General features: G+C 48.5%; 1 protein-coding gene across 1 annotated transcript in view; it reads right to left on the reverse strand.

Annotated features, from left to right (window-relative positions):
- The window catches only part of Tmem63c (transmembrane protein 63C), a 37,477-nt gene that overhangs the window by 8,310 nt on the left and 14,541 nt on the right, over window positions 1–14,626 (reverse strand). The window contains exons 7-17 of the mRNA XM_027418601.2: window positions 14,224–14,272; window positions 12,073–12,181; window positions 9,999–10,072; window positions 9,313–9,393; window positions 9,076–9,199; window positions 8,339–8,472; window positions 6,561–6,683; window positions 5,986–6,139; window positions 4,622–4,728; window positions 3,426–3,512; window positions 2,819–2,884 (exon numbers count right to left, since the gene is read on the reverse strand). Of these exons, the coding sequence (XP_027274402.2) occupies window positions 2,819–2,884; window positions 3,426–3,512; window positions 4,622–4,728; window positions 5,986–6,139; window positions 6,561–6,683; window positions 8,339–8,472; window positions 9,076–9,199; window positions 9,313–9,393; window positions 9,999–10,072; window positions 12,073–12,181; window positions 14,224–14,272 (1,108 nt within the window). The remainder of the gene's footprint in view (window positions 1–2,818; window positions 2,885–3,425; window positions 3,513–4,621; window positions 4,729–5,985; window positions 6,140–6,560; window positions 6,684–8,338; window positions 8,473–9,075; window positions 9,200–9,312; window positions 9,394–9,998; window positions 10,073–12,072; window positions 12,182–14,223; window positions 14,273–14,626) is intronic.

Below are 14,626 nucleotides of genomic sequence, written 5' to 3' on the forward strand. Positions count from 1 at the left end.
ACCAAACTCAGGTCCTCTGCAAGAGCAGTATATGATCTTAACAACTGAGTGATCACGGCCGACATCTTTTTATATGCAAAATGATAGTTGGTGTTAAATACGCTGAAAGTTACAGTGAGTAAAATTCTGTCATCTATAGCAGTGTGCTTGAGCTGGGCGGTGGTGGCACACACCTTTAATCTCAGTACTTGGGAGGCAGAGGCAGATGGTTCTCTGTGTGTTCAAGTCCAGTTTGCTCTACATAGTGAATTCCAGGACAGCCAAGAATACAGGGAGAAACGCTGTCTCGAAAAACAAACTAAACAAAACAAAACTAAACTAAACAAAAACCTGAAGTGGACTTTACATGGCTAGCCAGTTTCCACTGGGAATCATTTAGCTGCTGTGTCTTTAGTGCTCAAAACACGGGTTGCAAAGAACACAGTTACATTGAAATAGAGGATCAATATATCTTTTTATTATTTTTTATTCTTTTTAAAGATTTTATTTATTTATTATGTATACAACATTCTGCTTCCATGTATATCCACACACCAGAAGAGGGCACCAGATCTCATTACGGATAGTTGTGAACCACCATGTGGTTGCTGGGAATTGAACTCAGGACCTCTGGAAGAGCAGTCAGTGCTCTTAACCTCTGAGCCATCTCTCCAGCCCTGAGAATCAATATATTTTAAAGGCCAGGAAGATAGCTAATCAGTAGAATGCTTGCATACATCTAAGTTTGATATCTAACATTCACAAAACAAACAAACAAAAATGTGTGGGGCATGTCTTGCAACCCCACCTCCCTGTCCAGTCAACCTAATCAGTGACCTCCAGGTCCCTGTGAGAGACCCTGCTAGGAAAAAAAAAAAGCTGGCAGCTCCAGGGAAATGACACCCAAGGTTGACTCTGGCCTTCACATGTGTGTGTACATACGTGCACCTCCCACATACTTTTTTTTAAAGGGAGACTTAAGCATTTCTCAGTGTCTCCATTGACACAATCATATCAATGTTCTTGAAGAGAGAACTGTGAGCCTCTGGCCACCTTTCAGAACTCCATCAAAAGCTATCCTAAGGGCTGAAGCTAGCTCAGCGGTGGAACATTTGTCTAGCAAGCACAAGACCCTAGGTGTGATTCCCATAGGAAGCTGAGGCAGGAGAATCTTGAGTTGGGTAGGATTCATGTCTGAAAACAACACGATTCATATTCCTTCTTCACAGTATTGAAGGTGACTAACAAGCACTACTGTGTTATAAGTGAAGTATACTGAAGATATATTCCTAGCCAAAGACGAAGCCATTCACCCTAGAAAGGCAACTTTCTGTGATTTCAGTGTCAGTTTTATTGTAGAAAACTTGGACGATTCTGGTCCTTGCCTCGACGAGCAAACTGTGGGAAGGTAAAGGTCATTTGCATTGTGTCTTTGAAAACTGGGGTTTTCAAACACTGTAATCATGAAAAAAAATCAATGAAAGGTCATATTTTAAACATAATGCACATCATAGATTTTGTCTCCCCCCAATTTTAATGTCCTCATTCCATAATTAATCAGCCTTCACACTGGAGTCTGTAACATAAACAAAAAAAAGGAACTTTACATTGTTTCTATTTAAAAAGTGTTGTCTTATTGATGGGTTAATTGCTACAAATCTGTAAAACATTTTGATAACTATTTATTTTATCTTATTTCATTTTATATCAAAAAGGTGGGTATATGTGTGTTGTTGTGGAATATAATTTTAAGGTCTGTTACATTTGTTTATGCTATGGAACATTTGTTTAATGATGCAATGGTGTGCTGCATTCTTTTATGTTGCATTTGTTTAGCTCTGTGAAGCTGTCATACTTGGCTTGTCTAAAACACCTGATGGGTCTAAAAAAGAGCTGAATAGCCAATATCTAGGTGGGAGAAAGGATAGGTGGGGCTGCCAGGCAGAGAGAATAAATAGAAGAAAAAGAGATTGAGGAAAGAGAAAGAGGAGAAGAGGAAGACTCCAGGGGGCAGCCACCCAGCTACCAAGCTACACAGCAATCCACAGAGAAAGAAGTAAAGAAAGGTATACAGAAATAGAGAAAGATAAAAGCCCAGAGGAAAAGGGTAGACTGGTTAATTTTTTTAAAACTAGCTAGAAACAAGCCAAGATAAGGCCAGGTATTCTTAAGTAAGAATAAGACTCCGTGTGTAATTTATTTGGGAGCTGGGTGGTAGGCTCCCCAAAGAACAAAGAGCCCCAAAAAGTAAAATAGAATAACCAACAACAGTGTGTGCCCACATATGGGAGGCCAGAAATGGGCATTGGACTCCATTGAGTTGGGGTTACAGGCAGTTTTGAGCCACCTCATGGGTGCTGGGAATTGAACTCTTGTCCTTTTCTAGAACACTATTCACTCTTAACCACTGAGCAATCTCCCTTGCCTCTGGTAATAGTGTGCTCCATGTGTTTTATACACATACACTGCCTGGTGTGGGTGAAAACCGGAGATCAGCTTTGTGGACTGTACCAACATGAGGTTCCTGGTTCTTTCTTATATGACACCATATTCATGAAAACGTTATCAATGAGGAAATCTATATGAGGACACATGGGTGCCCATCTTGTACACTTTTGTGGTAGCTTCTTATGAAACTCCAGTGACTCCAAGAAGAGGTCCCTGGGTTTTACCAGATTGCCAAAGGGGACCAAAGCACAGGACAATCTTCTAGGGATGCTTCCATCTATATCTATCTACTCCTGGGTACCACTGATGCAGGGATGGGCGAGGGAAGGGTACACATGTCTGCCCCAGTGCAGACACACAGAAAACCCCGTGTACACCCAAGAATACTTACTGGAACCTGATGGTTGCATGTTCAAGATAGTAGATGTCAAAGAGCCAGCGCAAAAACACATTCAAACTAGAATGAAGAACAAAATTAGACCTTCAGTTATAGTGTTCAGTGCTACAGCCTAGGGCTCAATTCCTAGCCTGAATTCTTCCTACTTTCCATTCTCCCTCACCAATCCCCTGAGCCCCTGACATAATGCTCGCTGGCCAGTTATCCTACACTCTTCCTTTTAAACACCAAGCCATTCTGCATCCTTTGTTGTTGGCCATCCAGCTCAAGACCACTTTCTGCAACAGATCTTTGCTATCTCTCTCCAAGTTCTCTCTCTCTCTCTCTCTCTCTCTCTCTCTCTCTCTCTCTCTCTCTCTCTCTCTCTCTCTCTCTCAGGGATGCCTTGTCTGCCTTGTCTTCCAAGCTGAAGCAGAGTTCACTTGGTAATGTGAACTCTACAGCTGGTGTGATACCTGGCTCAAGCTACACCTGTGACAGGCATGGGGCTGTCATTTGAGGAGACTTTTGGCAACCATGGGAGGCCTAGACTATCTGAAAGGAGACTTCAGCGCCAGGCTGAGCCCGGCTGAGGCAGGGGTGATAACTGAGAGTGAGGTACCTGGTCAGGCCCATGGAGGGCAGAATGACCACCATAAACACCAGAAAGATGTAGCATTTGTGCATTATGATGACATTCTGACTTGACCTGCAAGGAATTGAAGAGAAACATTTATCAGTGTATAAGACAGAATAAATAATATCAAAGATCTGAGCTGGGTATGGTGGCACATGTCTTTAATCCTAGCACTGGGAGGCCGGGCCTGGTGGATCTCAGAGTTCAAGGCCAGCCTGGTCTTCAGAGCAAGTTCCAGTACAGCCAGAGCTATCTATGGAGACAGACCCTGTCTCAACAAAACCAAACAAAGCAGACAAACAAAAGAATCAAAGACCTAACTACATAAGACAGTGAGAAGGAGAGGGAGAGGAAAACCAGATGACTGGACAGGGAAATTGCTCTGTAGTTCAGCCCAATGCTCTTTTCACTGTGTACTGTATCTGGTAACAGCAGGAATGGACAGTATGATCAACTAGTAATGTCTGTCCTGGGCACAGGAAGGAGACAAAAGGCATGCCATGCATTTGACATCTCTGAATCAAAGACACATTACCAACGAATTTCAGCAATTTATGTGAGCTATGTCCTTGACTATAGGACAGGCCAGTAAAGGATTTCTATTAGGTAACCCATAGCTTACCACCTGGTAGAGTGGCAGGAATTTTGGATGTAGAAACTCAGTTTTGTGATCCAGACATTAAGCCATATGGCTAACATAATCTACCCAGTTACCTACCACCATGGAAGTATTAGCATTAATAAATAGAAAATTTCTTGAATTTGGAAACATTGATTTTTGTATGAGCCAACGATGCTCCATGTCATTGAGTACCTGGACTCCTGCTGTGGCCTTGGCTGCTTACCCGAGGCTCTGCAGATGGGACTTTTGAATCACAGCATTTATGCCTACAGCTTTAACCCCTCCATGGAGGTTGAAGGCAGAGAGGGCAATCTCAGCAGCGCTTGGTTTGGGCCTCCCTTCCCCTTAGATAGTAACCCTTAATCTATAGATCCAAGGCCAAAGGCCAGGCGACAGTCCAAGACCTCTGGTCTTCTGAGACAGTTTCAAATATCAAAACCATCCCATGTCAGTTTTCAGCTTTAGACTCGATGAAGGGCCCAAGTGCTGGGCTGGTAGGAAAGAGGAAGAGGCCGGGGGGCAAGAACCACCTGGGGAAGGAGAGGAGCCCCCAGCTCACCTGGTCCAGTGGGCCTCTAGGAAGGCGGAGAAGTAGACCACGAAAGGCATTATCACTGTGAAGGCCCAGAGCAGGACAGAGGGAAAGAACTGGGTCACAACTGGGCTCTGGAGGGGAGGCAGGGGAGGGCAGGAGAGGCATCAGCACAAGAAGCCCCTTCCCCTCAAAGGACACCCTGGTTCTCCCCAGCCACACCTCCCCACCTTCAGCCCCATCAAGAACAAGTGTGCTTTCCCTAAGGCTACAGAATGGTCCTGGCCTTTCTTGAGTGCCTTCCTGGCCCGAAGTTCACCTGCTGGAGGAGACAGAGGCTCACACCACAAGGTCAAGTAAGTCCACAAGGGGCTTCTATGCTCTGGTCATGGGAGAGACAACCTGAGGTTTCTTTAGTGACTTTACCCTACTGCTAGGGCAGCTGTTGGGACTCATGTTTCAGGACTCAAGGATAACACTGCCTGAACTATGATGTGTGAGTGTGGGGCATCTTGGGAAGGGTCAGGAAGGAGGAAGACCTACGGGAGCAGAGAGGTTTACAGCATGCATATGGCCTGTGCCTCTTACAGATTTGAGACAGACGCAAAAGTGGTATAGCCATACATGTGTGTGCATATGCACGCGTGGGCACGCACGTGTGTGTGTGTGTGTGTGTGTGTGTGTGTGTGTGTGTGTGTGTGTGTGTCTATTTGTGTGCATGTGAATGTCTATACATGTGTCTCTGTGTGTGCATATGTGTGTCTCTGTATATATGTCTGTGTATGTGTGTATAATACATACATATGTGTGGGTTTGTGTGTGGGGGGGTGGGTTGTTTTACTGCGAATAGAGAAGGGGTGCTATGGGTAGAGAAGCATTCTGGCTCATTAGAACAGCATGAAGGGCACAGGATTTGAAGAACTGGGCCAGTGTTCCTTGACCTCTAATGTGAGGAAGTACTTTGATGGGGCACTAGGAGAGGAAGAAGGCTGAGGTCTCACTTTCTTTCCAAAGGCTGTGTTGGGGCTCGTCCTACTCTTCTTTACCCTCTGCTCTTACCAGGAGCCAAGGGAGCCTGCTGAGAACAGAGCTGTTAATGCCTGCTGCACCCTACAGAGCCCCAACTGGCTTAGAGGGGCTCAATCCATCAGTACCCTCTAAGCCCACATTCTCTGGACCACCCATCCTTGGATTCACCAGGACCTACCTACAGCTCCTCTATTCTCCAACCTGTCCCCGAGAGATGTGGGCAAAGGCCCACATCTGTCCTATTTGGAACTCTGGACACTCTACCCTACCTGTGACACCACTCGACCTCCAACATGCTGTTGCTATAAAAGTACTAGGACCTTTCTCAGGAGCCCCAGGCCTAGCCTGAGCAGAGGAGGTACCTGCAAATTCTCGATGGGGCGGGTGACATTGTACATGTCGATGGTGTTGATGATGATGGCGGGCGTGGTAAGGAAGAAGAAGAGGATGAAGAGGGAGGTGTTGATTGCAATAAAGCGAGTCCACCATTGGAAACGGCGGATGGACAGGTGTTTCCTGGGAAGGGAGGGAGAGAAGAAAGACACACTTAGGCCAAGGTCTCAGTCCAGAAAGAGAGAGAGAACACTACTTTTTCTGTAAGCCAGGTGTGGGCCTGGTCCTATGTGCAGTGGTCACTGATATTTCTCCTTAGGGTCACCATTTGTAAAGGCCCAGAATATGTTTCAAAGTGTTAGTGAGAAGCTACAGTGAAAACTTTCCCCAAGGTTGGTCCCTTCCATGGTAAAGGTGGCCATGTGATAGGCAGGGGCTATGACACTCAAGGAAGCACACAGCAGAGTCCAGTGGGAGCTGGGTTTGGACAGTTCTGAATCTAGTCCCCATGGATTCTCTGTTGGGAAATAAAGTAGAGAGAACAGGCTCTGTCCCGTAGCTGTCTTCAATCCCAGAGACAGAGAGGGACACAGAAGAGGCTTACCAAATGATGTCTTTGGGGTGAGGGGCATCAACAACCCTCCATTGGTAGTTTTTGATGATGGTTGTTACTGAGGACTGCTTGGGGCGCATACCACACTGGATGCACTTGTAATCTTTCTGGATGCTACAGAGATGAAATGAAGAAGAGACATAGGTCTGGGGTAGGGAGAGAAACACTTCAGAGAATCATATCCCAGGGTTCTAGAGCCACCATGACTAGTCCCACCGTTGGGGCTACACCACTTCAGGGGAATTCTCAAAGCCTTCGTTAAGTCTCCCAGGACCTTAGAAATGGACATTCCCTAATGTACAGTATCTGGGGGAGAGGGTATTAGAGGTGTCTAGACTATCCAGGAAGAGGAGCAGGCCCCAGGGTCCTCAGCTCCTGCCTCAGTTAGTAGCAGTAGCAATGCACAGATGAGCTTCTCCTTTAAGGTTATAGGAAGGAGCCAGCTTCAACTCAGGTCAGCATTAGTGACCCCAGGCTCCAGAGTTCTTCCTGTGGCCCTGAATCTATGTTTTCTGGTGAAAAGCAGAATCTCAGTTGCACAGATTTCTAAATTGAGATGCCACTGGAGAGGGTACACACTGGTGTTAAAGCCCAGTCTTTGACCTTCTGACACATTCTGCTTTAATGAAGGCTCAGATCTCTGCCATCTAGTGATGTTTTAAGAAAGAACAATCTTCCCTTATCTAGGGGTATTGCTTTATACAAAACACAAACACATATACACACAAATAATAATTAATAATAATAATGAAGAATCTATATGTCCCTTGCCAACTCACTGGGGAGTGAAAAGGGCAGGAATCAGCAACCAAACTAGACACATAAGTTTGAGGGGCCAGGGATACTGGTACCTTTTATCTCAGCACTCAAGAGGCAAGAGACAGGTAGATCCCTGGTCTACAGAGGGAATTCCAGGACAGCCAGAGATACACAGAGAAACTTTGTCTCAAAAAACCAAAACAACAAAAAAAAAAAAAAAGAAAGAAAGGCAGGTAGGAAGGGAGGAGGAGGCAAAGGAGAAATAGTTGTTGTTTGAGGGATGGAGAGATGGCCCAATGATTAAGAACACTGGCTGCTCTTCCAGAGGACTTGGGTTCAATTCCCAGTACCCACATGGCTGCTTACAACCCTCTGTAACTCCAGTCCCAGAATACCTGACGCCCTCTGCTGGCCACCCCGAGCTCCAGGCATACAACCGGTGCACAGATATACATGTAGGCAAAACACACATACCCATAATATAAAATAAAAACTTAAAAAAAGAGGTTTGAGGGTTTAAGTGGCTTAGAAAATTGTGCGCTATTATTTGTGACTAACATCTAGGCTGTGTACTCCTTTATAGGGTTGGGTGGAAGAAGGCACTTTACATAGTGCCCAAGCATTGTAAGGTTCACACCAGGGAGAAGAGGGCCCCACAATCCTTTTGAGACCAGTTCTGGAGTTCCCATGCATTTAGTTCAGTGCTAAAAATCCTTCTAGAACATTCTAAATTGAGGCCCACCAGAGAACTGGTACAGCCATGGGACAGCAACAGAAAGGGACAGCAACATGGTAGCTACCAGAAAGGGAGCCATGGGAAGACACCGCAGCTGGAGGGAGACTGGATCCTCTGACCCTTAAGATGGGTGAGGATAAGAGTGTGGTGTTTGAGAAGCAGAGCCCATAGGGATGGCAGGCTCAGAGCCGCCTGCAGTTCCTGCCTCTCGCATCATCTACATTACCTGAGTTTGAACTCTGGTCATCTGAGATTCATGACACTCAGCACCCACCGTTTCACTGTCCTGGCATCCTGGAAGGTGACAAAGATCAGGTCAAGCCGCTTCAGCCGGACACGATTAAGCTCTGCATTGAACTCGTCGGTCAGCTGCTCCTCCAGCTCACTGTAATACTGCTCCGCATCTACCTGGGGCAAGAGGAGGCCCTCAGAGCTGGAGAGGCCAGGGCCATGGAGGCCTGGCTTGGCTCCAGGGCTCTCAGATGCAGCCAGAAGCCCTTCACCCCTGGAACAGCTACACACTGACTCTTCAATTCACCTCTTGCCCTTAGATTTGGGGACATTGAGGCACAGGGTGGTTAATGAATACTTCAGACTCAAGTGAACTTCAGGGGTTGGGCATTCTTTTAGTCTAACGGACACAGGGCTCCAAGTGCCTGAGACCTCTCTAGTCATAGGGGTCAAGGGACAAGGTGGATTCTATTTTTCCAACTGTTTTTGCCCTGGTGGCTTTGGAAGCCTGAAGCTTGGCCACCTACTGCAGGCTGCCATGTTCCCTCTGGTCTATCTGTCTAGGATCAGAAGGCAGACAAAAGCAAGCCCTAGAAGGGAACCCAAGAAAGGTTTTTGCTCCTCTTTATATGCACAAGGATACAGGGTTTAGGCGAGAGAGGTTCTGGACCACCAGGCTAGGCCTGAATGGGCCCGGGAAATGGGGACTTAGGCAAGAGACCATTCTGGAGCCCAACCTCCCACCTTTTCCCTAATGTTCCCAACACCCTGGTCAGTTACCTCCTTGAAGCAGGTACAGCACTTGCAGAAACACAGACGGGAGCAGGGGTGAATCTTGATCATCACCTTCCCGCTCTTCTTAGCCTTGGCCGCGTAGTAGAGTCTGCCCCGCATGGCATGGCGCCTGGCAGCGGTGGGCAATGAGGGAAATTTCTCTGGTCAGTGACCAACAGAGAAAGTGCCATCCTTTCCTTGCTCCCTCACCCCAGATGCCAGCAGGCCCCTCTGTGATATTACCTTTGATCATCCAAGTCAACGAGGGTCCTGACATCATAGCAGAAATGGACTCTGGTCACCATACACTCAGGATAGGCCTCACTGCAGTCACAAACACAGATATTGAATCAGCCTGTGGGGCTGGGTTGAGCAACTTCACTCCCTAGTTAGTGTCACAGCCCGCAGGGATGGGAGACTCTACTGCCTGTGGTTCCTGCCTCTTGGAACGACATCCATCCTTGCACCTAAGGCTGAGCTACCTTTGGGGTTTAGACCCAGTCATCTGAGACTTGAAGTATCCTTTACAGATGATTCAGAACAGGATATGGTCATTTTACAAACACCAGGGGCCTGGGAAGGAGCTACTTTTGAGAGATAAGGAGCAGCATCCCTGGGTCCAGGGTTTGGGGACTAAGACGGTTGGGAAGCAGGGTCTCCCTGGAATGAGTAGCTGAAGCCACAAGAAAAAGTTAGTGGCCCCCTTTGCCTCTCACCTATGCCATACAAGGGCCTCTAGAACCCTGTTGCAGCCTTAGTGGCCCTCTCCATTCTAAATAGTTGATCCTTAGCTGAGTCCAGAGAGGACCACTACCAGGAATGTCTCTAGCCCTGGAATTCTGTGCCAACTCACATTCCTATGAGAACCCGGGGGAGGGGGGGGATGCTGGGAGGATGCGATGCTCAACACAGCCCAGGCTACCACTTACTGGAAGTGCCTGCTGATGATCTCTGGATCCTGGATTTCAGTGGGTACGTAGGTGATCATCAGTGTCCTCGTGATCTGGGGTTGGGGGAGAGGAGGATGTGCTTCCGAAAGAATGCTAGCTATATGGGTCCTTAGTGGCCCAGAGCCCCAGAAGAGCAAGCCTCTGCCCCGACTACGCTGCCTGCTTCCTAGAGTCCCCCTGCTAAAGCGAGCTGCTGGCTAGCATCCTGTAGCTCCCCCAAAATCAACAAAACAGGCCGTGGTTAGTCTCTGTGCTCCAGCTGGAAACCCCTGCCTAACAGCTGAGGTCAGGAAGGGAGAACCAGAGCCAAGGTGAAGGACCACATCTCCCCTTCTAGGAAGGATCATTTGTGTCCGCTTGCGGATGGTACAACCCCACTGTGACTTTCAGTCTCGCCGAACTACCTACGTTTCTAGTGTAAAACCTTGTGTTGCTGGAGCAATCCCTAGTATTCTAAGGGCCTGGATCTGGGAGCAAATGCGATGGTCAACAGCTAAAGCCATGGGAAAAAGATGAAGACTTTGAGAGGAGGGTTATCTAAGCAGAGTGTCTTAGATGTCCAGTAGTGTGCCCTCACAGGGTACACCAACCCCTCCTATTTGCCTGTCGCTTTGAGGTGAGTAACCTCCTCCTGCCACCTGCTTCTACCGTGATGCACTGTCTCACCACAGGCCCCAAAGCAATGGCGCCTACTGAGTACGAAATAAAACCAAAACTGTGAGGCAAAACAAACCTTCCCTCTTTTTAGGTTGATTCCCTCGGAAACATCGTTACAGTAACAGAAAGTTGACTAACACAGCAAGACTGAAGAGGAACTAGGGTGTCTTGCCCAAACTTCCTATTTTACTCTGCAGCTGGATAACATCCTCCTGATCCATTCAAGGTGACACTCTGACAAACTACCACAAAGGATGAGTCCTGCAGCCTCAGCTTCCGGTAACAATGAGCAAACCTGAAGCAGCTCGGTGTCCCAGCCTCTGTACCCGGCTGGCTGGAGTGCTTGGGGTGGCAACTTCAGGGTGTGTGATCTACACTCCCGGATAGGTTAAAGTGAATCTGTCCTAGAACAGGTAAGCTCAAAGGAGTAAATCCTGCTCTCCTGAGCTAAGATTGAAGCTATGGATGCTCATGCCCATGGGTGCCCTTCCCCACAGAGCACAGATAACCCAAAGGCCGTACCCTTTTCAGGGTCCTCGCCCAAGCAGCTGCCCATCTGCGACCCCTTCAGCATTGAGGTCTGTACAGCAGAGGCTGTGGCCTACCTCAGCCCTGAGATTGCCTGAGTAGGTTTTCTTGGCCTTGAAGGTATGTGTAGGTCAAGAGATGAAGACTTGGTCTGGGGAGATGGGCTCAATGGGTTATGAACACTTACTGCCTAAGCATGAGGAACTGAGCTCAGATTCTTAGCATCCATGTAAAAAGCCAGGTGTGGCCAAGCCTGCCCTCAGCACTGTGGGAGTCAGAGACAGGAGGATCACTGGGGCTTGTTGGCAGCTAACCTTATTCTAGGTTCAATGAGAGTCCTTGTCCCAAGAGAATAAGGCAGAGAATGACAGAGCAGGACTCCTGATGTTCTGTTTTGGACTCCATGTGAGTGACTATACCTACACATGAGCATACACACACACACACACACACACACACACACACACACACACTTAAAAACAAAGAAATAATTACAATAAAAACAGAGAAACCAAGTCTCCAAGTACAGCCCTCAGTCAGGGAGTTGGACAAGGGTGGGAATTATCCCCAACTCCTCACATCCCAGGCTGGGAATATTCTAGGACACACACTCTAAGCCAGCTTCCAGAGTTCCCAGGGCAGAAGAGACAGAACACGGGAGGCAACCCTGAACAGCTACTTCCCACCCAGTGTGAGGGGCTTTCATGGCTTAGCAAGTGGGATCCCAGGGCGGGGGATGTAGAGGAAAGGGCATGCAGGGGTAGAAGAAGGCAAGGGCTTGCTCCTGCTGGAGGGAGACCCTCCTCCCTCAGGGAGAGCCAAAATGGCACTTTTGTGACACTGGGGAGCAAATCCTTCACATACTCACCTTGCGGTTCTTCTTGGGCACAAATCCTAAGCAGTGATGGCCCATGAAGGCAAAGTTGACGAGGAAGTACAAGAAAGCGAACAAGCTATGCAGCCACAGGAACTTACTCCTGAGGGTGGGGGTGAGGGTGGAACACAAGATTCATACGTGCTGCAGGCCTCTGGAGCCCCACAGGGTTGCTATACTCCCATTACACCATCAGTATGCCCAAACATCCCTCCCACCACTACAAACAGGACTTCCAATGGACCAGATCCAGGGTGGGACTAAGCTCTTTTTTTGTATCTTTTCATCAGACCTTTAGGGTAGTTCCCTAACCTATCCCTCATTTATATAGGGAAAGGAGGGCCAGGGCAGCGGCTAACTGCCTAAGGTCACTGGGAAGAGACACAGCTGCCCATGTGTGTGGGTACCCATCCCTCAGCTCACAGATGCCCAGCAGGCTGAGGGAGGAGTTACTGGGCCATATGAAGGGAGAGGGAGGGCAGGCAATCTCACTTCCTGGAGTAGAAGAGGGCTGGTGGCCACTGGGCTCTGCTTCCACCCTCGCTTGCAGCTCACAGGAAGTTGTGTCAAGGTTACTGTTTGGAAGCTTGAGTGGTGTGGCTTGAGGAGAGCAAGCCGGGTCTACTCCTTCTGGCTCAGGGCCTGCCCCACCACAGGCTTCCTTCCACCTACCTACATGCCTAGCCACTCAGATTCTACATCGGGGCAAGGGCAGGCTCCTTAAAGAGCATTTTGGCACTGTGCAGAGTTAGTCACATACACTGAGGGTCCCCTGCTGCTCTATGGGATCCCACTCCTCGGGAAGGGATACGAGGCACCTCAGAATGACCGGCTCAGGGAATGCTGGTGGCTCTGCTCCAGCTGACATTACTAGGGTGGGCAGAGCTGGCTGGTGGAAGATGGGAGAGGATGCTGCAGCCCCATACTGCTCATCAGAGAGGTCTAGCAATGCTAGACTGTTCTGAGGCCAATGACACGGGGTCGGGGCGGGGGGCACGGTTAGAGGTGTAAAGCAGGTAGGGGTGAGGCGGGATAGATCCCGTTCACACCTCAGGGAACTGCTTCTACAGTTTGGTCAGGAAGCAGCTGGCCAAGCCATTTAGTGAACCTTAGCATAGACAAGCAGGGCCACATCTGGCTCAGTTCAGGCTGATGTGGCTACCAATCAGGTTGGCTGGCTCCTGGCCTGAAATTGGGAAGGAACTCAAGGATGGTGTCCTAGGGTGTTTCCCATGCTTCAGGACTGAATCTGGAGCAAGGATTTTCCCAGAGGCAGAGCCAAAGGATGGCCAGTAGATGGCAGCAGTGAAGCCTGAACCTAGCATCTGATTGTCCTGTTATGGACATCAGAAGTGCAGACTGGAGGTCCAGTGAGCCACTCCATTCCTTGAGGGATGACTTGAACCTGGGATTGTCAAGGATACTGCATCTTGAATATTCCCTACTCCTGCCCTGCTACAGGGTCTTCTCAGGAGCAGATATACTAAGCATGCTGACTAATTTTATGTCAGCTTGACACAAGCTAGAGTCATCTGAGGGGAGGGAAGCACAATTGAGAAAATGACTCCACAAGATCCAGAAATAGGGCATTTTCTTAATGATTAATGAGGGAGGGTCCAGCCCATGGTGGCTGATACCATCCCTGGGCTGGTGGTCCTGGGTTCTATAAGAAAGCAGGCTGAGCAAGCCATGTAGAGTATGTCAGTAAGCAGCTCCCCTCCATGGCCTCTGCATCAGCTCCTGCCTCCAGGCTCCTGTCCTGTTTGAGTTCCTGTCCTGACTTCCTTCAGTGATAGACTACAGTGTGCAAGTATAAGCCAAATAAGCTCTCCCCAACTTGCTTTTTTGGTCATGGTGTTTCCTCACAGCAATAGTAGCCTTAACTAACACACCACACAATAGGATCGTTTCTCTAGTCCTCAGGAATGCCCAGTGTGGGGAGTTCCACTCAAGAAAGATGAGGAAACTAAGGCATTATGATTCCTTCCCCTCCAGGAGAATGTAACTTCTGGCATCCCACTCAGGACCTGGATTCCAAATAAACCAGGCCTGCCGCATCAGCACAGAGTTGGGCACCAACACGTTAGCCTGTCTTTCCCCACCAGCACCCAATCAGTAGAATGGGAGTGAACATCAGGTACCTACTCTGTGGAGACATTGACAATGGTGGTCCGACTAAAGTGGCTGCTCCAGTCTGAAAGAGAGAAGAGATCCTGGTCTCTACACTGCTGGGGGCAATGGTGGGGACAGAATTCAAGGCTCCTGAACAAATGCCAAGGATCTAGAGACGCTTGCTTACATATGCTTTTCCTCCTGGTCCCCTGACTTGTCCCCAGCTTCCAGCAAAAGCATCACCCTCCTGGGTGGCACGGACTTGGGCTTTAATCTGTGAGACCAAGTGTCTATAGGGAATCCCCAGAGCATGACTGGCACCTAGCAGACGGCCAGCAAACTAGTTTTGAGGGAACCAGAAGGCTGTCTAGCCACCATCAGACCAATGACATTAGCAATGCTGGCCACAATCCCAACAAGAACCCCAAACTCCAGA

This window comes from Cricetulus griseus, chromosome 5 (genome assembly GCF_003668045.3).
Source record: "Cricetulus griseus strain 17A/GY chromosome 5, alternate assembly CriGri-PICRH-1.0, whole genome shotgun sequence".
Classification (NCBI taxonomy): domain Eukaryota; kingdom Metazoa; phylum Chordata; class Mammalia; order Rodentia; family Cricetidae; genus Cricetulus; species Cricetulus griseus.